Here is a 25,244-nt window from a genome sequence, read left to right as displayed (position 1 = left end):
CGACCCATACAAGAAGCGAACGGACGCCCACCATGAAAATGTGGCACGACCATGAACGTGAAGCCAAACAGCAGGATCACAGCTCACCAGCTCAAATCCCCCAGCCACTAAGACTAACTTGAGCACAACCAAGCCCCCACCTGAACAGAACACACCCCCAGCCAATCAGAACACAGCCGACCCCCCAACCAATCAGAACACAGCCAACCCCCCAACCAATGAGAACACACCCCCAGCCAATCAGAACACAGCCAAGCCCCCACCCAATCAAGTCACCCCCCACTAGCAGTTAAAAGGAAGAAGCAGCTGCAAGCTCACATTACTCCAAAAAGCACAAAGCTGAAGACACAAGCCTGAAGATGATGAATGAGACTTCATCGAAACATTGCCTAGATACTTCCAATTTTACACGGGAGAAAACCTGAATAACCAAAGATACACACACACACACACACACACACACACACACAGCATTCAGCTTTGTTCCAGTATTTTCCCACATCATTGTAGTTGTGCTTTTAAAGTTGTAGCAACGTTTCGGCAGAATCTCATCTGCCATCATCAGGCTTCTGGTTGTGTTCATCTGTGAGTCGGACTTTTACAGTGGTTTCAGATTTAAATTTGGGGCTGCCTATTGCTGTGCCAGAATGGTTTTTTCTTCATCCTGATTGGTTGGGAGTCTTGGTCTGTGTTTATTGGTCTTGGAGTTTGCTGTGTTCTGCTTGATTGGTGTTTGTAATATCTTCTGCCTGTTTTGTGGCTCTTTTTGTATCTTGATTGGCTGGCAACATTGTATTCCCTTATTGGGGGCCTTTAGTGCATCTTGGCTCCAGGTAAATGGACGGCTATCATTTGTTAGGAAGGTAGGTTTAATATATATATAATTTCTGCTTGCTGCCTATGGGCAGACAGATTAGTTTTACAGTGGGACAGCAAATTAAAAGCAGTAGAGTGGAAGATTTATTACATGCTATTCTGTGTGTAATTAGTGCTTTTAATTAAATTTCTAACCCTGGGGAGTCTGTTTTAAAATAGACAACCTATAAAAAGACAATCAAAATGGAACACAAAATATAGTTCCAGTTTTCTGATGAAGGCACATCTAAATGATTGGAATCCTGTGCATAATTCCTCATAAATCCCTCTGCATAATCGACATGCAACTTTCAAATACTGTAGCTATGCAGGTAAAAGATACTTTCATGTTCTTTAGAGGCTCTAATTTCAAATAATCATCTTTTGTGATTCCAGAAGTTCGTGATTGTGGTGGTGTAATCTGTGAAGCCAACTCCCTTTGTGTGGTAAAGAATGGGAAGGCTGAGTGTGACTGTATGCCAGGCTACAGGAAAACTGGGATTCATTGTATCGGTAAGAGGAAACCATGAACCTTTATGTAGCATGTTAGAGCATTTCAAAGTACTCCACACGTGTCTTCTTTTTAATTCTTGTAAGCAGAATTCATACAATGAGATCTACAAGAAGTAATAGAAAACATTCTTCAATGATTCCAGCCATCAACCATGTGTCCTACCAGAGCATTCTATTCCAGTCTTTCCTAACAGTGTTGAGCTAAATTTCACTCATTGTCAATTAACATACTAAGGCATGATGGAACAAGTAGTTCAAAATACCTGGAAGAAGTCAGGCTGGATAAATTGTTCTATATCATTCTCATTGCCAACTGATTGTTCATTTCTCCTCCCAACAACATTCAGCATTCTACAACCACTAAGTGGCTCCTTCTGAAAAGTTTTTTTTTGTGTTTCTATGAAACTCAGCCTGTTGATGCTCCCCCTTGTACAGGTGGTATTGTTCTGGATAAATAACACTTCAAACATCTCTAATTGTTGACAATATTTTCTACTTCATATGGGAGGCTAGTCTTCAAGAGTAGTAATTTATAGTGTCTCCGTGCCATTGCTGCAATAGTAAATCATTAATGCAGTTTATAAAGACTATCACACATGGATCACACACCCTCTCTCTACCACTTGACACCTCCTCCTCATAAAAATATCACAGATAGGGCTTTGTTTTGCATATTTATTTTGTCACTGGGGTAACTGGCTCTCTGCCATGCAGCCTGCTTCAGCCTGCAGACTGCAACCACAGCAATTAAGAGAACCAGAAAAATGCCTTACATTTTATTTTATTTTATTATTTTAATCTTCTGTTTTACCTTCGCTGGAGTGAGTGGCCATTGTTAGGATACCTGTTCTGGAAGTCCCTTAAGTACAGAGAATGTAAGTGGCTCCAAATAAGCAGTACAATAGGCAAGGAGCCGAACTGACAAGATTTCTTCTTGTTCTGGTTTTGAAAGTGATTTTGGATGAGGTACAGAAGCTTTAGCAGGAGACTTTATTGTCTTGGGTCTTGTTATAGTTTTCAGTGTTATCAATTACAAAGCCCTTCTGTATTGCTTGGTGTTACTGGAGTTTGAGAGCTAAAGGAGTCAAGAGCAAAGGGGTAAAACCACAATGCTGCCTAAAGAATTCATAGCAGGCATGAAAGGTGATTTAGAATTAGTTCACACCTCAGCTTCTTAACTAGGACAAATGGGCTAATTTTTCAGGAGTCCTCAGAAGGCTCTCAGGCATTACCAACCCAGAGAGACTTCTTTAAATCCAAGATACTTTTCACCAATGCTGAATTTACTTTTATTTACATTTCTACTCTACAATATGAGGGATTTGAGCGAGGAAAATGTAGAAAATTAGCTCCCACTCCTAGAAGAATGAAATATTTTAGGAAATATTAAAAAGGCAGTTTATTATATTTCCCTAAAGGAGGAATGGAGAGACATGCTCTTTGAGATAGAAAGCAGCCCCCACCTTTCTTTCTTTCTTTTTTTAATAAAGTTTTATTTGGGTTTTCACACATACAAAATACAAGTAAAACATCTTTTTTGAAAATAGCATGGTCCTGGGTTGAACTTCTTTATACAGACACAAAACTCAATTTCATGCTCCTTTTTGTATTCTATTCCATATCTTATACTATTTTACATTTTCTATATAGTTGTTCCCCTCTTTTAATTTTCTCAATTTTATTTTGATTATCTCATCTCAATTCAAATCATTATATTTATACTTTTGTCTGTTCTGTTTCAATTTCATATTATCTTTTCTCATTAAACAAATTTTCTCCTGTAGTTACTAATTGGAGTATGACACCTTTATATCTTTTAATTACATCCATTCAACTCTTATTTAAACTTCAATATATACCTTAAGTTTATGACCTTCAATATAATACATAATACATAACTTCCAATCGAATTCTGCTTGATACTTTCTTATAATATACACTATATTCTTTTTAAAAAAGAAGAAAGATTGTAAATATATGTAATTATAAACCCTCATTCCATTCCAGTTCAGTTCTATCATTAATAATCATTAAAATCTTAACATCTTTAACACTTCTTTTCAATTAAATATCATATTTCGTTAAAAACACATATAATCTCCAAAATTAATTTTTCCCTTATTTCTCTTCACATACGTTTTATAAATCATTAAATATACCTTTTGTTACATTTATTTATTGACAAGCATTCCACTGAATTACGATAGCTATTTTATCAGACATTTTAACCATACGTTGTTTCATATTTTCTAAAATTATTTCTATTTGTAATATAACCATACTATCTTATGTACCTTTGCAGAATGCCTTTTTCCATTAAGTTTTCACCCATTATCTCTAAATAGGCCCTGTTTCTCTATATTTTGCTTCTGTCCTTTATAACTTCTTTTCCTTTCTTTCTTCCCTCTCATCTTCTCCCTCCCCTTTTTACCTCCTTGTCTCTCTAGTTCTAATTCTTTCTTCTGCATTTCCCTCTTCTGTTGCTTTCTGATTTTATACTTATTTTTCACTCTATTTTTTTTTGGAGTTGTTTTCCCCAATCTTAAACTTTTCATTCTCTTTCCCCTCCCCCTTTCCTTTTTTCCCCCCATCTAAGATTACTTGTTCATTAAAGATGGCTTCTTCTTTGTCGCAATCTTCTTGTTCTGCAGGCATTTCTTGTTGTTTCTCATAATTCCAAATCTCCATTTCTAAAAACTGAAATATGAAGCCAAAAGAACCTCTCCCTTCTTGTGCATCTTCTTTGTACTTTTTAAGTTCCATTTTCAGTTCTTCTAAAAGTGGAGCCATTTTAAGCAATTTTAAACAACCACCCGATTGATTTTAGTCATTCAAAACAATAACCAAGAATCCAGAAATCATCAAGTAATCCAAATAGTCCCGAGTTATATCTTCTTATTTCTTTTTTGACTTTCTCTTCCTGGGGTTTTTGGTGCGATGTTTCAGTTAGAATGTATCTTTTGGAAGTCTTGTTGAGATTTTGCTGTAAGTTCTATTTTAATTCCAAGCAGTCTCCTCGCCTTCTAGATCCTGCCCTTTTATTCTTTTTCTCTCCTTTCCTGCTTTTAAAAGCTTTTAATTATCCAGAAATCTTTATTATCTCTTTGACTTTTTATTTTCAACATCAAATGCCTATTGATGTCAAAGTGGATTTTTTTTCCAGTTTCTTGCTTAAGTCTCTTAGCTGTCATTATAGGAAAAGGAGAAAACCAAATCTTTTCCCTTTTCTCTCTCCTTCTCAGCTTAAAAATCTTCTTAGGGAACAATGTTATTGTTTTTTAATATTTCAATTCCAGGGTACCTTATTTGTTACTTTTGCTATTTGACTGGATAACCAAAACTTTCTCTTCTTTCTCTTCCTCCTGCACATTCTTTTCCGGTCGAGTTCTTCTTTGTGGTGGCCATTTCTGACCACCGCTGCAACCGCCTTCGGGAAAGAGAATAATGGCCAGCTGGGGAGGAGAGATGAGGCTCTCCTCAACCCTGCAGGCAGTCTGCCCCCTCTTCATCACCTTTACGGGGTGGCTTAGCCCCAAAACCAGCCGGCTCGGGGAGCTCCAGCGGCGAGCATGGATCAAAGCCTTTCAGAGACGAGGTTTCGGTCTATCGCTGAAGAAGTTCAAACCGGAAGCCACTGCCCCCACCTTTCTTAACAGCCCTCAGCAGATGTCAGCACTTAAGAGATAAAGAGCTTATTGAAAGAAGACAAGTATCTAGATAGTTCTATTCATAAGCAAATACCCCCACCCAAGAGCCAAAACAGGACAAAAGCCATTCAGCCAGAATAGGAATTACCCAACACTCTTTCAGAACACAAGCCCCTTCCTTGCATCACCCTCAGAAACTTCAGTCAAACTTAGACAAGCACCTAGGATTTATACTTTGCCTATAGAAAGGGCTGCTATGGTTTCTCTAGCACTCAGTCCTAGAAGGAAATAAAACAATTGACAGGCATGCTGGTGTCTCATGGGTTTCATTCCGGCGACCTAACACTGGTGATGAGGATGGGATTCTGAGACAAAGGGAACCAGTAAGCACGTAGCGACCGATGAACACCAGCAGCGCATCGAGATGACATGGCTGGAAACAACACACCACCCACACCATTCGATCCAGCAACCTAAGACTGGGAATCGTACATCGACTGATTCCTCATGTTCCTCGAAGGGAGCGACCTCCATAATATATCTGCACATAGGAAGAGACCCATCTTCCTCACCCATTGTGGGCCCGCAGTATTCAAGATGGCCAAAGCATTAGCGGAACCCACTGATGTGAAAACGGTGGCCTGGCTGGACCTGGAAAGAATACTGAGGGCTCACTACACACCAGCCGTCTCCTGCCTCATCAAAAGACATGAATTTTATCAGTGTGACCAAAAAGAAAGCAAGAACATAGGCGATTTCATTGCAAAGCTGAGGGACATCACCGGTGTGTGTGAATTCCTAAATATGGATGAAGCCATGAGAGACCGAGTGGTCCTGGGGCTGAGGGATCTCACACTACAGGGTCAATTAATAACAAAACCCAAAATAATGCTCCAAGAAGCAATAGAAGAAGCTACCACAGCAGAAGCCACACAGAAATCGGTGGCAGCCTTGCTGAAAATGAACAAAGCACCAACAGAGAACCCTAAAAACACCACCATAACCCACCATGAGGACATCAAGTCCCCCACGGAAGATGATGAGGAAGAAGAAGGGTAAATCAACTCTGTTTGGAACAGGGCAGAAGAGACCAGAATGGAAAAAGGAAGGAATTTCGCCGTGCCGGTTGTGAAGGGAAACATCCACGTTCCGAGTGCCGTTTCCTAGATGCAATCTGCAAACATTGTGAACGCTGGGGACATATTGCTAGGGCATGCCGAGCAAGGAAAAACTACGGCCCTAGACAAAGATAGAACACACACACACACACACACACCCGAGAGAGGGAGAAACAAACAGGGAGCTGCTGGAACCAAGACAACAGAAACAGGTGAGGGAAAGAGACAAACAACGGAAGAGATGAAACACACCAAACAGTGACCATCAGACACTCCAACACGACAAACACCCAGAAGATAGATGTCCAGGTCACCATTGAAGGCCAGCCATGCCAGATGGAAGTGGACTCAGGCTTATACTTATCAATGGTATCGTGGGACACCATAAAAAGACTGATACCAGACATAAGCCAGGAAGGACTTGAAAGACAAACACCAATGCTGAAAGATTACCAAGGAAACAAAATCCCTGTAGTAGGTACTGGACAATTCAAAGTAAAATTCAAAAATACATCAGAATCCTTCCACTAACCATAGTCAATCGAAATCAATCCAGCCTATTGGGGCTCGAATGGTTTGCACCATTAGGAATTGAAGTCACAGGGATAAACAGCATCACAGAGGCAGAGTGGGAAGAGGACCTGATGGAAGAATTCCGGGACGTGTTTGATGGAGAACCGGGCAAGTACAAGGGGTCCCCAATTTCTTTTAGTCTAAACCCAAACATATCCCCTATAAGATTAAAAGCGAGGTGGGTTCCTTTCGCACTAAAACCAAAAATCAATGAGCAATTGGATAAGCTCATTGCACAAGGGGTTTTAGAACCAATTGACCATGCAAAGTGGGAAGCCCCAATTGTGACACCAATTAAACCAGATAGGTCGGTATGCATCTGCGGGGACTACAAAGCAACCCTTAACAATACTCTCTAACAAAGCGCATACCCAGTTCCAGTGGTTCAGCATCTATTACATTCCCTGCGGGGGGTGGAATCTTTCCAAACTAGACCTCGCACAGGCATGCCAACAGTTGCCCGTTGACCCTGAAACAGCAGAAGCCCAGACAATCATGATGCACAGGGGGGCATTCAAATGCAGCAGACTACAATTCGGCATCAGCATCGCCCCAGGGGTGTTCCAGAGCTTAATGGACGCCTATTGCAAGGGATAAAAGGGGTGGTACCATACTTTGATGATGTCCTGGTATCAGCCAAGGACAAAGAACAACTACGAGACCGCCTAAGGGAAGTCCTAAGCAAATTCAAGGAGGCGAGACTAAAAGTAAAAAAAGATAAGTACCAGTTAGCCGCCAGCAAAGTTGAATTCCAAAGATATCTGATAGACAGTGAAGAGGTCCACCCCACAGAAAATAAAGTCAGAGCAATCAAAGAAGCCCCCAGACCCACAAATAAAACTGATCTGCAAGCTTTCTTAGGACTCATTAACTTTTACAATATATTCCTACCACAGAAAGCAACCATTGTGGAACCAATACACAGGTTGCTTGACAAGAAAGCAACCTGGGCCTCGGGGCGACGGGAGGAAACGGCATTCCAAGAAATAAAAAACTTAATCACATCAGACCACATATTAATACAATACAGAGAAACACTTCCAATAACACTAGCCTGCGATGCATCACCTTTCAGCATCGGCATGATACTCAGCCACATATTACTAGATGGAAAAGAAGCACCCATAGCTTTATATTCAAAGACTCTGTCAAAGCTAGAGAGGAACTACAGCCAATTAGACAAGGAGGCATTGGCCGCTGTCACCAGAATAAAACGTTTCCATGAATATATCTATGGGAGAACTTTCACACTAGTCACAGACCACAAGCCACTCATGGGTATCATCACAAAGCTACACTTAACATACTGTCACCATGAATAACATGGTGGTCAGAATTTTTGGCTGCCTATAACTACAATCTAACCTTCCGACCTGGAAAGGACATAAATCATGCTGACGCGCTTAGTTGTTGCCCTCTACTTGACCTAGAAGACAACCCAGCACCAACCACATCAACCCTTCAAATAGAGACATTAGAAAACCTAACCATAACGGCAGCAGACATCGCTAGGGAAACAGCTAAAGACAAAACCCTGGCGCGAATTTTAAATTGGGTAGGAAAAGGATGGACAGAAACTGAGAGCGACAAAACTACCAAACCATTCCAGAATAGATAAACAGAACTCTCAATGCTGAAGGGGTGCATACTATGGGGGGATCGGGTGGTCATACCGAACGTTTTAAGGAAACGCATGCTAGAATTGTTACATGAGGGACACCCGGGTATTGTAAAAATGAAATCCCTAGCAAGCAGTTATGCATGGTGGCCAGGGATGGATAAGTAAATAGGGGACTGGGTGGCAATGTGTAAACGCTGCCAGGAATCTAGGCCAACACCCCCCACAGCACCAAAACACGAATGGGAAACACCAAGGGGACCATGGTCAAGACTACACAGTGATTTTGCAGGCTCAACCAAAGGACACACTTTTTTTTTAAACAAGTTTTTATTGGTTTTTAAAGACAAACAAAAACAAACAAAACATAAAAACATCCAACTTTCTTTCATAAATGTACAAACATTGTGTTGGTTGGTTTACAAATTTTTTGTGCATCGATTTCATAGTCTCAATTGCAGTTACATTACATAATAACTCATATTATCAATCAGAAATTGAATACCCTAGTATCACTATTAATCAGTCATTTGACTATAATATTGTTCATTGATACTTTGCGAGATAACTATAATTTACTTAGTTTATTTTATAACAATTCATATAATCATCCCCAAATCTATCCTAGAAACATTTTATAGATATAATAACAAAAGAAGAAATACATCTTTATATATCCATTATTTTCTAAAATTCTAAGTATTTTATTATTATATTTTATTATCTAACCATTGATAGAAAAGGTCCCAAATTTTATAAAATTGTTTATCTTCTTGTTCTCTAATTTCAAATGTCAATCTACTCATTTCAGCACATCCAATATTTTCTTAATAATTTCCTCCTGTAATGGTATTTTCTCATTTTTCCAGTTTTCTAGCAAATACAATCCTAGTCGCTGTTAATACATTTACAATCAAATATTTTAAATATTTACTGTATGTGTCAGGTAAAATTCCCAATAAAAAAAATCTCTGGTTTCAAGTCTATATGTTTCTTTGTCATTTTTTCCAACCACATGCCTATTTTAGCCCAGTATTTTCTAGTGTCCTCACAAGTCCACCACATATGGTAATATGAGCCAGGTGTCTGATGACATTTCCAACATTTTTCGGATTTATGCTTGAACATTCTTGCGATTCTTTTCGGGGGGAAATGCCACATGTAAAACATCTTATACAAATTTTCTTTATATGCTGTTGACATTGTCATTTTATAATTTTGAGACCACAATTTTTGCCATTTTTCTAAATCAATCCCATATCCAAAATTCTCCCCCCAAGCAATCATAGTTTCTTTAACTTGTTCTTCCTCTAGTTTAATTTCCAATAAATAACCATACAATTTTTAAATCACCTTTTCATCAGTACCTGTCAAAATCTTATCTAAGTCAGTCAATTAGTGATAGAATCCTTCTGTTTTAAGATCTTCATCATACCTTGAATGTATTTGCACATATGAAAACCAATTCATCTTTATACCGTGTTCCTCTAAATTTTGCATCAATTTAAGTTCACCCTTTTCATCCAATATTTCACCATATCTAACTGTTTGTTCCTTTTTATATATTATAGGATAGGAAAATGCTTCAATAGTCGATAACCAGACTGAAATTTTCAGATAACATTGTCTTTTAATCTTTTCCCAATTTAGCCACAGAGACTCCCGTATATGATGTCTTCTAAAATAACCTTGTGTTTTAGTTCCCTTATACCATAGAAAAGCATGCCACCCCAATAGCAAGTCATATCCTTCTAATGTCAGCAATCTGGTATTTCTTAATGTTATCCATTCCTTAGCCCACATCAAGTTTGTAGCTTGGTAGTACAACTCCCAATTAGGCAAACCAAATCCTCCTCTAATTCTAGCGTCTTGCAAAAGTTTTAACTTTATTCTCGCTTTCTTACCTTGCCATATATATTTCAAGACAATTTTATTTAAATCTTCAAAATAATCCTTTCCAAGCCTAATTGGTATTGTTTGAAACAGATATAAAATTCTAGGTAGGATATTCATCTTGATTGTTGATATTCTCCCAGTAATGAAAATTGTAGATTTTCCCATTTCGTCAAATCTAACGCTATCTGTTGTTTAAGTTTAATGTAATTGTTCTCTTTTAATGTGCTACATCTTGCTGTCAGATATATCCCCAAATACTTGACCTTGTTCGTAACTTGAATTTTCAATAGATCTGCCAGTTCTTCTTTTTGTCTTAATAGCATATTCTTTGCCAGGATCTTTGTTTTATCTTTATTTATTTTCAAACCAGCCACCTTACCATATGCCTCTATCTTTTCCAATAATTTTGGTGCTGTCTCTAAAGGATCTTCTAATATAAAAGCCAAGTAGTCTGCAAAGGCTTGCAATTTAAATTCTTCTTTTTTAATTTTCATTCCTTTTATACTCTTGTCATCTCTAATATTTCTATTCAACACTTCCAAAATTAATACAAATAGCAAAGGTGATAGTGGACATCCTTGTCTTGTATCTTTTCTTATATTGATGGGATCTGTCAATTCTCCCTCTATCATTATCTTTGCCATTTGCTTATGGTATATGGCTTCTATTGCTTGAATGAATTTTCTGGCAAAACCCATCTGTTCCAATAATAATAGTATGAACCTCCAATTCACATTATCAAATGCCTTTTGTGCGTCTAAAAATATCAATGCCATTTGCTTTTCGGGGTGTGCCTCATAATATTCCAAAGTATCCAAAATTACTCTCATATTATCTTTAATTTGTCTCTTTGGCAGAAATCCATTTTTGTCAGGATGAATAAAGTTATTTAAGTATTTTTTAAGTCTTTCTGCCAAAATTGAAGCAAAAATTTTATAGTCTGCATTTAGTAAAGAAATAGGTCTATAGTTCTTAATTTGCAGTGGATCAGCTTCTTCTTTTGGGATAAGTGTAATATAGGCTTCTGACCATGTTTTAGGTATCTTCTTCTTTAACATAACTTCATTCATGACTTCTAGCAGTGGAAGGCTCAACGATTCTTGTAATGTCTTATAAAACTCTGCCGGAAGCCCATCTGGACCTGGTGCCTTTCCATTATTTTGCTTCTTAAGTGCTTCAGTTAATTCCATCATTGTTATATTGCTTTCTAACATTTTTACAGTCTCTTTAGGTATTTTAGGTAGATTAGCATTCTGTAAGTACTGTTTGACTCTTTCCTCATCAATATTCTCTTGTTTATATAGTTGTCCATAGAAGTCTTGAATAATTTCCTTTTTCTCTTTGTTGCCATAGCAAACTTGACCTTGATCATCTATTAACTGCAATATTTTCCTTTATTCTTTCTCCTTTCTCAATTTGTATGCTAATCATCTACCTGGTTTGTTTGCATCTTCAAAGTAGTTCTGTTTAACACTTCTAATTTTTTGTGCTAATTCTTCTTTCTCTATTTGACCAATTTTGTGTTTAATTATGTCCAATTTTAGTTTAATGTCTTTTTTCTGTGGTATTTTCTGTAGTTCTTTTTCAAGTCTTTTATGCTCATCTTCTAAAACTTTAATAGCTTGCCTTTTCCTGATGTTCCTTTTCCTTGTATAGTCTATTATAAAGCCTCTGGCATATGCCTTCATAGTATCCCAAACATTCTGAGTTGAAGTATCTTCTTTTTTATTTTCTCTAAAGAAGAAGGTCAGTTCTTTCTCCATCTGCTGTGTAAAGTCTTTTTCCTTTAAAATAATATTATTTAACATCCATCTCGATCTTCATTTTTGTCCTTTCCATTTAATTGTCACTGGGTTGTGGTCTGCCCAAGTACTTGTTTCAATATTTGCTTCTTGAATATTAGAAATTAGTTCTGTTGAAATCCAAATCATATCTATTCTGGACCATGGTAAATGTCTATTTGAGTAGAAAGTATATTGTTTGGTTTTAACATTTCTTTCTCTCCGTATATCTTTTAAGTTTATTTCATCTGTCATTTTAAAGAAGTATTTAGGAAGAATCTTTCTATTTTGTTTTGTTATTGTTGCTGTATAGTCCAATTTATTGTCTACTATTCCATTGAAATCTCCCATCATAACTATATTAATATAGTCCAGTTCAATTATTTTCATATGTAATTTTTTATAGAATTCTTCTTGTTTATCATTCGGGGCATAAATTGCAATCAAGGACACACATTTTTAATAGTTGTAGACGCTTACTCCAAATGGCTAGAAGTAAGCATTATGCACTCCACCACAACAGAAGCCGTCATTAGACAGCTCAGGAAACTTTTTGCAACACATGGATCGCCAGATCTAATTGTATCCGACAACGGGCCACAATTCACGGCAACAACATTCAAGGGGTCTCTAGCACAACATGGGATTAGGCATGCACTGACAGCACCAGGACACCCACCCACAAACGGATGGGTGAAGCGCATAGTACATTACACAAAGGAAACATTACAAAAGCTGGGGCCTGGGGACACACAAGAAAAGATAGATAATCTACTAAGCATTCAGCACATGACACCCAGTGCCACAACAAACAAAAGTCCAGCAGAGTTACTAATGGGGAGGAAACTAAGATCAAACCTAGACTGGATCCCACATATAGCCCAGAAAAACCACCAGATTCCTCTAGCAATTGCCACACATTTCAAACAGGGGACCCAGTATAAGCAAAAAATTTCACAGGGGAACCATTGTGAATACCAGAAAAAGTGATCCAGATAACTGGGCCCCGTTCATACAGGGAAGACACTGAGGACGGGAGAAGCTGGAGGAGGCACATAGACCAGCTCAGATCTAGAGCCATGAAGGAAGCGCCAAACAGACCCAAAGAAGAGGGGGAGAGCCCTTCAAACAAACAAAACACAACCAGAGAAGATGGGGGAGACCCCTCAAACAGACAAAACACAAGGAGAAAGGGAGGGGGAAACCCTCCACAAACAAGAGAAATAACAGAACAAACCCTGACAACTATGCAACAACCAATACTAACATTAGCCCCAGTCGGGAAATGCAAACCGGAGACCAGGGAAGAAGGCAGGACAGGGAGACAGGAACAGGTCCAGAAGGATAGCAGGAAAGCAATCCCTGGTGGGAGCAGCCAGGCCAACCCAATCAGCCAGGAAATTCCTGGCGGGAGCGGCATAGCCAACTCAACCTTCCAGGAGGTTCCAAGAAGATGGATGGGAGGAACAACAGACCCGTTTGAACAGTCCAGAGGCTAACCTGCGACTGAGTTGTGCAAGTCCAGTAGAAACCATAAAAGCCCCACCTACCTACGTGACTACGTACGGTAGGTGAGGCTCATATTGGTTGGAGCGGACCAGGTGGGGAGGGGTGTTATGTATTACCATACTTACCTGAAATTGGTTGGTCCGTGGTGGCGGAAAATTAGAAGAGCCATCACTGGCCACAGCCGCAAGCAGCCCAACTATAAAAAGGCTGCCACGGTTTCTCCGGTGCTTAGTCCTAGAAGGAAATAAAACAATTAACAGTCATGCTGGTGTCCTGAGTCTCATTCCCGTGACCTAATAGAGAGGGAGGAAGAAGTTAGAATCTGTCAAGATATAACTGTTTGGTTAAAAGGTTATATATTTAGTTTGGCAAATTCTGTCCATTAGGTGTATTGTACTGCTTAAGAATTGGACTTTGCTGTGTTGTCTTTTAATTTGGGTCTGATTCAGATGCAGACCTAATCCAAGCTCCCAATATTTTAAAAAAGTAAAGAAATAAATCCTACATGGTGGAGAAAAATTATTGGATATTACAGGCTTTGCTTCCATGTTTGAGCACTATAGTCTTTGGATATTCTGGAGAATCATATAGTCAAGGTTGGGGAATTGCTTACAGCTTAAGATATAATTAATTATTCTAGTTGGTAAGGGCTTGATTCTTCAGATACAGAACCTATTGCCATTGAAAGTTGATTTTGCATTATTATAGCTCTGAATATTTTTATTTACTTTCTTTTCAGCCCCGGATCCCTGTCACTTCTTTCCATGTTCCCCATATGCTGTTTGTAAGACTTTTAACGTAACCAAATATCAGTGCACTTGTGCTGAGGGATACCAAGGGAATGGGAGAATATGCCAAGTCAGGCAACCATGTCTTGACAATAATGGAGGCTGTCCGATAAATACCACCATCTGTGTTACCCGCAGTAGAGGAAAGGTAAATGGTGCCTTGCAGTGTACTTTGATTGTAGCAGTCATGTATGAAAGCAGACAGTTAGCAATAAGGCCAAGTTATTTGAGGGCCCTCCTATCTCCTATGGTTTTTGTCTAGAAGGCTCATGCCAACAGAAGGTGATGCATCTTGATTTGTAGTGGTTTTTATGTTATTATTTGAAGTGTTGGTTATTTCCTTTAAAGCCTTGCAAGGAGCCTAAAGCATTGTAACTAGTCTTCTTTCTATTTCCATAGCCATATTGCCAATGTAAAGAAGGTATGAAAAGGTACGCAGATAATTGCGTACCCACCAATGAATGCTCAGTAGATCATTGCGACAGCAGTGCACAAAGGTGTGAAATGACCCCTGATGGGTTTATCAAGTAAGTATTTCAGAAGCCCAGCATGAATCCAATATAGAAGCTATTCTGCATCTCTATTGTTTGCTATAATACTAAATTCATGTCTGATTTACATGTTTTCTGTGTATCTTAGTTGAGAGGCAGGCAGGCAGGCAGGCAGGCAGGGAGGCAGACAGGCAGGTAGACAGACAGATAGACAGACAGAGATATATGAAGGACTAGTTCCCAGTGAAATATACTTCTTGATACATGCATTAATTTTCTGTTAAGTATTTTATCCAATTTTTCTCCTAAAAAGCTCAGATCAGACAGGTAGGTAGGTAGAATAATATCCAAAAATAGCAGGGGGTATTTTTTGAACACATATGTTTGTAGATCCAGCTATATATTGGTCATTCCGCAAACCTCTTTCTTGAATATTGATGGCAATATTTTAGACATGGGAATCCCCATTATAAAGTTACACAAATTATATGCTCGATACAATACGACAATAGCTACAAATACATCAACATTTTAAAAAAATTATATATTATTTATTAAAAGCAACAGGAGTATGGTATCTTCCTACTGGAAACTTGCTTATCCTCTATCAATGAAAATATGAAACAAAACAAATCTTAATTTCCAATATTAGAGGCCAGTATTTGCAAGGCTGCCTGTAATCCTTGCGAAGGTGTTTTTCTGTTTTGGCCTTTCTATGATCATCATGTAGAGCAAAATTGTTCACCTGCATAGGAGTGGCTACTTTGTTCTAGCCTCATTGAGATCCACCAGGCTGCAAGAGAAGAATGGTACTTTTCCTTTGAATTCCTAACTCAGTTATGTCCTTCTCTAGTTGTGAGTCTCACTAGCATCCAATAATCATTGTCTTGGAAATGTTTTAAAAATCATATGCTTTCCTTGGAATTGTGTGCAAATTTGGTGATAGTTGGCCATCTTGGCCATTGAATCACCCTCCATCTAACCTGAGTTTTTAGATACCAATTAAGCTCCACTCTGCTCTTCCAGGTTTTACAAAAATTACATCTGGCATAAAATAGACTTTTTCAAATGTTCAGTGATGGCATCTTTCCAAGCACGGAATGCCAATATTATTAACATCCCACGTTACAAATGTGGGTGTCAAAAAGAAAAGAAAGACTGGTTTACTTTGACCAATTCAGATATGAATTAGGGCAACCTTCCCCAATATGATACTCCTTAGATATGTTGGACTTCTACCTCTGCAATAATCAAACGACACTGGGTTTGAAGTTTAACATGATCAGGATGGCACCATTGAGGAAGGTTGACACTGGCATTTTTTTTTTAAAAAGTTTTTATATTTTACACAAACATAGACATAACATAAACATAAAACATAAAACGGTCTTTCAGTTAGGTACAGTGTGTCGGTTGGTACAAATCTCTTTTGCATAATCTTTATAGTCTTTCCCTTCTAATTTAAATTGATCTTCATAATCAACTCTATATATTTATATTATTATCATTGTTAATCACTTACTAGACTGTTACTAATATTCCATCATTTTATGCAAGCTAATCACCATTTTAACTTAACCTACTTTGTAACATACATTTCATCGTCACTAATCAATTCAATAGTAATATATCCTTACATTATTTTATTTCTAGAATTCTATTATACTGGCATTTTCTATGTCTTTTGTCACTACAGGTGGTCCTTGACTTATGACCACAATTGAGCCCCAAATTTGTATTGCTAAGCGAGACATTCGTTAAATGAGTTTCCCCCATTTTATGACCTTTCTTGCCACAGTTATTAAATGAATCACTGCAATTGTTAAGTTAGTAACACATTGCTAAGTCAGTCAGGCTTTCCCATTGACTGGGCTTCTCAGAAGGTTGCAGAAGGTGATCCCATAAACCTGGGACACTGTAGGAACCAGTTGCCAAGCATCTTAATTTTGATCACATGACCATGGGAATGCTGCAGTAATAGTCATAAGTATGAGAAATAACTGTAAGTCAATTTTTTCAGTGCAGTTGTAACTTTGGACTGTCATTAAACGAATGGTTGTAAGTCAAGGACTACCTGTACATGCCTAGAATGATCTTGATATTATTGATATCATTTACAACTGAGAATGTTGCTTCATTCTATTTCTTTTTAAACCGTCCCTATATTAATTGAAGTGACATATACCTGGATATAAATATATCTGGATACCTGGATATAAATATTTGAATAAGTCTTTATTTTCTGGTGTTCCCCCTTACTAAAGTAAAACTGCAGCTGCTAGCCACCTGCAAGGCTGGCAAAGATGTTCAAAAACATGTCCACCAAGTGTTGGAAATGCAATCAGACATCAGGCACATATCATATGTGGTAGACATGCCCAAAAGTGGGGGGGAAATGGATAAAAATACATACATGGATAGAAAAGATGTTAAAACAGCATCTAGATTATAAGCCAAAAATATTTTTGCTAGGCATAATACCAGAAAAATATGATAAAGGGACTATATACTTTATGTTGCATATCCTGACAGTGGCAAGAATTGTATTTGCACAGCATTGGAAAAATGAGGAAATCCCCACAGAGGAAAGCGTAATCAAAAAAAACTACATTGCGTAGAAAGGGATAGGTTGACATTAAAAATAAAGGATAAAGATGCAGAATATTTTTAATATGGGATTTGTTTTATCTATGACTAGAAAATAGAGATAGAAATTAGAAACTGGAAAAATATTATGTATAAGAGATAAACTCCGATAACACATTTTTCATGAAGCACATATGTTTGTATAAGAAAAGTGTATAAATAAAATATATTTTTAAAAAACTACAGCCGCTAAATAGTTGCTTAATTAATGTGAATTGGTTGCAAAACACTTAATAATGAGACAGTTGCCCAAACCACATCTTATATTACCCTCTTTTGTTCAGCTGCATCTGCCAAAAGGGAGAAATTGAAGTTGGACGTTCCTGTTACAAAACTATCCTGAGTGAAATCTTTAAGCAAAATAGAAGAAGCAGCTTTTTCAATAAATTGAATGATTCATCAACATTGTTCGGTAACTTTCTTTTCTGAATGAATTTAACGATACATAACTGCAATTGGGTAGAAAATCATTAAAATATTCTAATTGTTTGAGGTTGATTTCTTTGAATACATATTTTTACTATAAATAGGAAGAATCCTACCATAGTCACAGCAGTTGTGCTTACTTAAAAGGGCAGCAGCATTGATTAAATTAACTTGTTAATTAAGAAAAGAATTAAAAATGTCAAGTGCATGTAATTAGGAGCCAAGGTGTTCAAATGGATACAGGTTTATTGCAAGCTATCACTCTCTACAAGTAATCTGAACTACTAATGGGTTTAACCACTTGTTGGCATGAAGGAACTTCAGACTGATGACATATTTCACCCATCCCTCGGCTCAGCCTAGTCATCTGCTACAAAAATAGAATCCAGGGCACACAGACCTTTAATTCAGATCAAGTATAAATTTCAGAACAAGGAAGAAGGTAACTCAGCTGGTTGTGTTAAATTGTCTCTCTTATTTGTAGTTAAACAGGAAAATATATTTGGATGCCATAGCCAGCTAACTTTTTTTTTTTTTTTTCATTGACTTTAAAAAGAGGCCTTGATATTCAAGGATGCTGAAAACTTTTGGTGGTTTTTTCTTTCCTTTTGGGGTGGATGTAAATGCTAAAGATAATTTAATATTATATTAATAAACTAAATTCAAAAGAGATCCCAAATATACCTAAAATACTTTTCTAACCATGAATCACTAAACATAGTAGATGTATATATTAACATGGGAAATTAAGTATATGTTGCATCTTGCTTCCCTTTTGGTGGAAAATAGATAAGTACTTGCATATGTTTCCTGGTCTGGCAAGCAGCAGCTGGGTAGACCATGTAGACTGGGGAAATGTTGTAGGGTAATGAGGAAGAGTTAAATGTCTCCCTCAACCTCTCAGTAGGGGATAGAAACAGAAATGTAATGAAGATGTCTTCATAAAACCTTCAATCTGCACACCTAAGATATATAGCAAAAAGACATATATACCATTTTACGGTGCTTTACAGCCCTCTCTAAGTGGTTTACAGAGTCAGCCTATTGCCCCCAACAATCTGTGTCTTCATTTTACCCACCTCGGAAGGATGGAAGGCTGAGCCAACCTTGAGCCTGGTGAGATTCGAACTGCCAAATTACAGGCAGTGACAGTCAATACAAGTAGCCGGCAGTACTGCATTCTAAGCACCACACCACCATGGCTCATGTATATATTCTGTTAAGGAAAATGCTTCAAGTTGATTATTTATGATATTCAGTTTTTTTAATGAATATGTGGTATGGAATCTTTTAACAGCTACGGGTTGTTCATTATCCCTGGAGAACTATGGGCCTTTCACAGTTCTTGTGCCTACTGGAGAAATTAATCCTCGATTTAACTTCAGTGTAAGTATTCTTCTCTCTTATTATTTATTACTTCTAGCATTTGTGTCTGAAGTAAGGCTACCACTGTCCTTGAGCAATATTATCATTTGGTATTTTTACTCACTGGTTTGTTTTTCACAGAGAATTACAATGAAGGGGAAGGGAGAGGTAGAGCGATAATTATTTGCAGGATTTGCAAAGAAGGTGAAGTCTAGAAACCATGGTTTATCATAAGGCCACCAGCACTCTACATATTCTTAGTTTTAACAATAACCATCCACTCTCACACAAAAAGAGCTGTGTCAGAGCACTATATGGCTGTAGCTCCCAGCAAGCTAAACAACTGGACAGAAGGTGCCACATGAACAATTCAAGCATAATGAGTACCTACAGGCATTTATTACAAGATGCCTGCACAAAATGCAAAGGAGAGAAAAGAAAGAAGATAAAAGACCAACTATGTGGCACACTCTGCCATACCTCAGAAACATTTCGGAAGCAGTAGAATGCAGCTTCTGAGATCAGCAGGTGGGCATCACACACTGCCCAGAGGCTACCACATGAGGACAAATTATGCATGCTAAAGATCGCTTGGAAGTGGGAGATACTTTCAATGTAATCTACCAGATCCCCTGCATGGATTGCCCCTGTGACTATGTAGGACAAATGGGAAGGAAGATTTCAAGAACACAAGCCAGCAGTCAGATGAAGAGACCCAAACTCATTAGTAGCCTCACATTGCAAGAACACACATTTAATTTCACAGCAACTAAGATAACTGGCCACCCCATTACAAAAATAGCCAGGGAAATGTTTAAAGCCTGGGAAACGGGCCCCTTGTCAGTTAACAGGAGTACTGATTTTCCACCAGCTTAGGACTTATTACTTAGTACTGAATTGCTTTGCAGAATAAGGAAACAACAACCAATCACCAGCCATCAACACACCAATCATCCAACAGGAAGGCACCGCATAAACATAACTCACAGAATAGCCCAAAGCATGTATTCCAATAGAATGAAGTTCCCCGAGGATGGACTCCAGCATGAGTCTGAAAGCTCAGAAAAGTACATGTCTAGTCCTGGTGTTAAGTCTGGGAGATTGGGTCCGGGTAGCTCGGTCCCGGGTAGATCGGGCCGCATGGAGACGCGAGACTCAAAGTGCACATTCAGCTCTTTTTTGAAGAATATACAGTTGGGTCCAGGACCTGCGAGCCGCTTGGCTTTATTCAGCCGGCCGGCGGCTCGGTGGCCAATGACAGCGCTTCGAATTTCCCGCGATCGGCTCGGCCAATTGCGGTAGATTCTTAGCGCGCCAATCACAGTCATTTAGTTAACCAATCAGGTTGTGGTCCGTGTGGACCAATCAGAACTCAGGATTTGGAGAATGTTAATATAGAACACCCCTCCCCTCTTGGTCTCGCCCGATGGAATGTGGTGACGTAGTCGCGCAGGTAGGCAGGGCTCTGTACCTGCCTAGTTGACTTGCACAGCTCAGTCTGTTTGTGATCGTCAGCCGGTTTAGACGGGCTCCTCGTCGCTCTCAACCCCATTGATGGAACCACCTGGAAGAGTGAGCCGGGCCTATTGCTGCAGCTCCCACCCGGTCTACTTGGGTCAGTCGAGCTGCGGCTTCTGCTGCTCCCGCCTGGTCTTTCCAGGCTGGTTGAGCTGGCTTGGCTGCTCCTTCCAGGTGAAGCTCCCGTCTGCAACGGTTCGAGGTCTACCGGTGAGTATGGCTGGTTTATTATTTGGGGTTGGCTTGTTCTAGTTGGGGGGGTGTTCTACTTGTGTTTGGGGGTGTTCTGCCTGCATGTTAGGTCTTTTATCTTCCCCTTGCTTGGTTGTTGCAGTTTCCCCCCCTCTCTGTTTTCTTTAGACATTGCTGTCAGGGTGTCAGAGTTGTTAGCGGTTAGTCTTGACCATAGCTGGTCGATGTGCCGCTTCCAGCTCCTTCCGTTGGTGGTTTGAAGTCTGTATGATCAGGGGCCCGTTACTTGGGTTATTTGTGCCAGTATCCAGAGTGGGTCTCCCATGAAGTTTTTCGTGTAGACCGTGTCTCCGATGTTAAATGCCCGGTATCTACTGGATGAGTCTGGGGTTTTTTCTGGGTTGTAAGTGGGGTGCAGTCGGTCCAGTGGGGATCTTAATTTTCTGCCCATCAATAGTTCTGCTGGGCTTTTATTAGTGGTCGTGCTGGGTGTAATGTGCTGTATGAATAGCATTTTATTTATTTTCTCCTGTATTTCGCCGGTTTCTATTTTTTGGATGGGTTTTTTTGTGTATTAAGTCATCTGTTCCGCCCGTCCGTTCACCGGCGGGTGAGCTGGCGAGGTTAATGCGTGCCTGATTCCCCGTTTGGCCAGGTATTTTTCAAAGGCTAGTGCCATGAACTGTGGGCCGTTGTCTGACACTAGTACATCGGGCAGCCCATGCATTGCAAAAAGTTTGTTCAGTTTATCTATGACGGCTTCTGTTGTCATTGTTCTCATGGTGCTTACTTGTAGCCAGTTGGAGTAAGCATCCATGGTGATGAGAAATGTATGTCCCTTGGTTGGCCCAGCGAAGTCTATATGGATTCGCGACCATTGGCCTCTGGGGTTTTCCCATTCCAGTACTGGGTCAGCGGGGGTGGTGGACCTTGTCTCTTGGCACCTGTTGCACCCGGCTACCCATGTCTCGATTTGTTTGTCCATCCCTGGCCACCAAGCGTAACTTCTGGCCAGGGCTTTCATCTTGACCATGCCTGGGTGCCCTTCGTGCAGCATTGTTAGTACTTTTTTTTGTAATGTCTCTGGTATAACCACCCGGTCCCCCCAAAGTATGCACCCCTTCTGTGTGAACAGTTCGGTTTTCCAGTTCCGGAAGGCTTTGAACTGTTCAGTTCTGTCACTTTCTGCCCACCCCCTCTCTACCCAGCTCAATACCCGCGCCAGCCGTTTGTCTTTATTTGTTTCTCGGGCAATGTCTGGCGCGGTTAGGAGCGGGCTGGGTAGAGTCTCTATTTGCAGGGTTGTTGTTGTGGGCGCTGGGTCGTCATCCAGGTCTGGTAGGGAGGATTGGCTTAGTGTGTCTGCGTGCAAAATGTCCTTGCCAGGCCAGTGTGTCAGTTCGTAGGTGTAGGCGGTAAGGAACTCGGACCACCTTGTCATCCTGGGCGACAGGATGTTCGGGGTGGCCTTGTTCCCTGCCAGTATCCCAAGTAGAGGTTTGTGGTCCATGATGATTGAAAAGGTCCTACCATAAAGGTACTCGTGGAACCTTTTTACTCCGAGATGATTGCCAGGGCTTCTTTGTCCAGCTGGCTGTAATTCCTCTCCGGCTTGGACAGCGTTCTCGAGAAGAAGGTGATGGGTGTTTCCTTCCTGTCTGGTAGGGTGTGACTGAGGACTGCCCCAACGCCGAAGGGTGATGTGTCGCATGTAACCATCAGCAGCAGGGTCTCGCTGTACTGGATCAGGATGGTGTCTGACGTTAGCAGGTTTTTGGTCTGTTGGAATGCGTTTTCTTTCTGGTGGGGTGGATTCTGTGTCAGTCTAGGAGGTACCCCAAGAATTCAACCCTTTCAGTGCAGAGCTGGCATTTCCCTTTTTTAACTTTAAGGCCGCCGTCTTTGAACTTTTGCAGCACTACCCTTAGTTGGGTTTCCAATTGTTTTTTGTTGGTGGCTGCCACCAGCATGTCATCAAAGTACGGCACCACTCCTTTTATTCCCTGGAGGAGTCTTTCTATGAGGCTTTGGAAGACTCCTGGCACAACGCTCACTCCAAACTGGAGTCGGTTGCATTGGAATGCCCCCCGGTGTGTAACAATCGTTTGCACCTCGGCTGTTTCAGCGTCGACAAGCAGTTGCTGATAGGCTTGCACCACGTTGAGCTTCACAAAGACCCGGCCTCCCCCCACTGAGTGCAGAAGGTGCTGTACTACTGGACGGGGTAGGCACTTTGCTGCAGTGCATGGCTGAGGGTGGCCTTATAGTCACCGCAGATTCTTATTGAGCCATCCGGTTTGATGGGGGTGACTATGGGTGTTTCCCAACAGGCATGGTCAATTGGCTCCAAGACCCCTTGTGCGATGAGTTTATCTAGCTGATCATCGATTTTGGGCTTGAGCGCAAATGGCACTTGCCGCGGTTTGAGGTGGATGGGGGTGACGTTTGGGTTAATGTTGAAGGAAATAGGGGCCCCTTGGTAGTTGCCTAGGGTGTCGTCGAACACTTCCTGGAAGTCCCTCACGAGCACTGTTTCCCAGTCTCCCTCATCGGTGTGGTGGACTCCCGTTACCTCGATTCCCAGCGGGGAAAACCATTGCAGTTCGAGCAGGCTGGGGTGGTCTCTGTCTATGATCGTGAGCGGTAGTACCTCAGTCTGGCCTTTGAAGGTGATCTTGAAGTGTCCGATGCCAACTACAGGGATGTGGTTTCCCTGGTAGTCTTTCAGGGTCAGCTTTTGGTCGTCCAGTTCGCGGCAGTGGATGGTAGGCATTAGGCGCTTGATCGTGTGCCAGGAGACCATGGAGAGGTAGGACCCTGAGTCTACCTCTATTTCTCAGGGTTGGTCTTCGATGCCTACCTCCATGCATACCTTCTGGGCATTGGTGGTCGAGGAGTGGCCGATGACAACCATCTGGTGTGTTTCCTCTTGTCGCTGTGCTTCGTTGAGTCGCCTGCTCCAGCCGTCTCAGCTCCATTGGCTCTTGGCTTGGTGGTCTTGGTTCCTGGGGGGGTTCCGTTTCATCATTGGGGCTGCTGCCTCGTCGCTGGGGGCTGCTGTACCACCTGTTTTGGCATACCTTGGTGATGTGCCCCCACTTCTCGCAATGCCGGCAGATAGCGTCAAGAAAACGGCATTCGGAGCGGGGGTGAACACCACCACAGCCAGCGCAGTGGAATCCAGGCTTACGTCCCCTCTGGTCCCGCTGATCACACTTTGCCTGGAACTGGTGGATCTCCTCCTCCTCCTCATCGGTGTCGGAGCGGGAGTCAACATCACCATGGTGGGTGGTCGTTTCTTGGTGGCCAGTCTCCGCGGTTCTCGCTGGTGCTGGGGTCGTCTCAATGGTCGTTGGGCATTCCATCACGTTCACTTGCCTCATCCGAGCTGCCAATTTGAGGGTGGCCTCAGCTGCAGTCGCCTCAGCGAGGGTGTCAGCAAGGGAGATGTCGCCCTTGGCCACATCTCTGCTTTGCAGCATGGGAACTCTGAGTCCGAGGACGACTCGGTCATTAAACCCGCACAGCCCTCCGAGATCTCTCAGCTGGGCCATGAAGTCACTGATGGCTTTGCCTTCGTGCTGGACTCGCTGGTAGAAATCGTGCCTTCGGATGAGGGTAGGCATGGCTGGGGTGTAATGGTGGCGCAGGATGGGCTCGAGGTCAGCCCAGTCCACTTCCTTTACGTCGGCGGGCTTTGCCAACGCTTTGGCCATCTTGAACACTGCGGGCCTGCAGTGTGTCAAGAATACAGCTCGTTTCCTTTGCCCATTGGCATCCTTGAGATTGCTGCATTCCAGAAACATCTGGAATCGGTCAGTGTAGGACTCCCAGTCCTTGGTGGCTGGGTCGAAGGGAGCGGGTGGTGGGGTGCTGCTGGCCATCTTGCTGGTCGTTTTGCGCCATTTTCCATGTGCTTGCTGGTCTCTCGTCCCACGATCCCACCTTCGTCGCCAGTGTTAAGTCTGGTAGATCGGGTCCGGGTAGCTCGGTCCTGGGTATATCGGGCCGCATGGAGACATGAGACTCAAAGTGCACATTCAGCTCTTTATTGAAGAATATACAGTTGGGTCCAGGGCCTGCGAGCTGCTTGGCTTTATTCAGCCAGCCGGCAGCTCGGCGGCCAATGACAGCGCTTCGAATTTCCCACGATCGGCTCGGCCAATCGCGGTAGATTCTTAGCGCGCCAATCACAGTAGTTTAGTTAACCAATTGGGTTGTGGTCTGTGTGGACCAATCAGAACTCAGGATTTGGAGAATGTTAATATAGAACACTGGTGACCGACCCAGATTCGATCTTGCATCATT

At 41.0% G+C, this 25,244-nt stretch overlaps 1 protein-coding gene across 2 annotated transcripts in view; it reads left to right on the top strand.

Annotated features, from left to right (window-relative positions):
* Positions 1–25,244, top strand: part of STAB1 (stabilin 1) — a 147,660-nt gene that overhangs the window by 15,095 nt on the left and 107,321 nt on the right. For both annotated transcript variants that reach the window (XM_087923982.1, XM_087923983.1), the window contains exons 7-11: positions 1,252–1,368; positions 14,250–14,446; positions 14,698–14,825; positions 17,720–17,847; positions 19,159–19,247. In XM_087923982.1, coding sequence (XP_087780108.1) covers positions 1,252–1,368; positions 14,250–14,446; positions 14,698–14,825; positions 17,720–17,847; positions 19,159–19,247 — 659 coding nt within the window. The remainder of the gene's footprint in view (positions 1–1,251; positions 1,369–14,249; positions 14,447–14,697; positions 14,826–17,719; positions 17,848–19,158; positions 19,248–25,244) is intronic.

The sequence above is a fragment of the Pseudonaja textilis genome, chromosome 2, assembly GCF_049901715.1.
Source record: "Pseudonaja textilis isolate UNSWEBS1 chromosome 2, rPseTex1.2, whole genome shotgun sequence".
NCBI lineage: Eukaryota > Metazoa > Chordata > Lepidosauria > Squamata > Elapidae > Pseudonaja > Pseudonaja textilis.
Note: the sequence above shows the minus strand (reverse complement) of the source record. Positions and strands in the feature narration are given on the sequence as shown.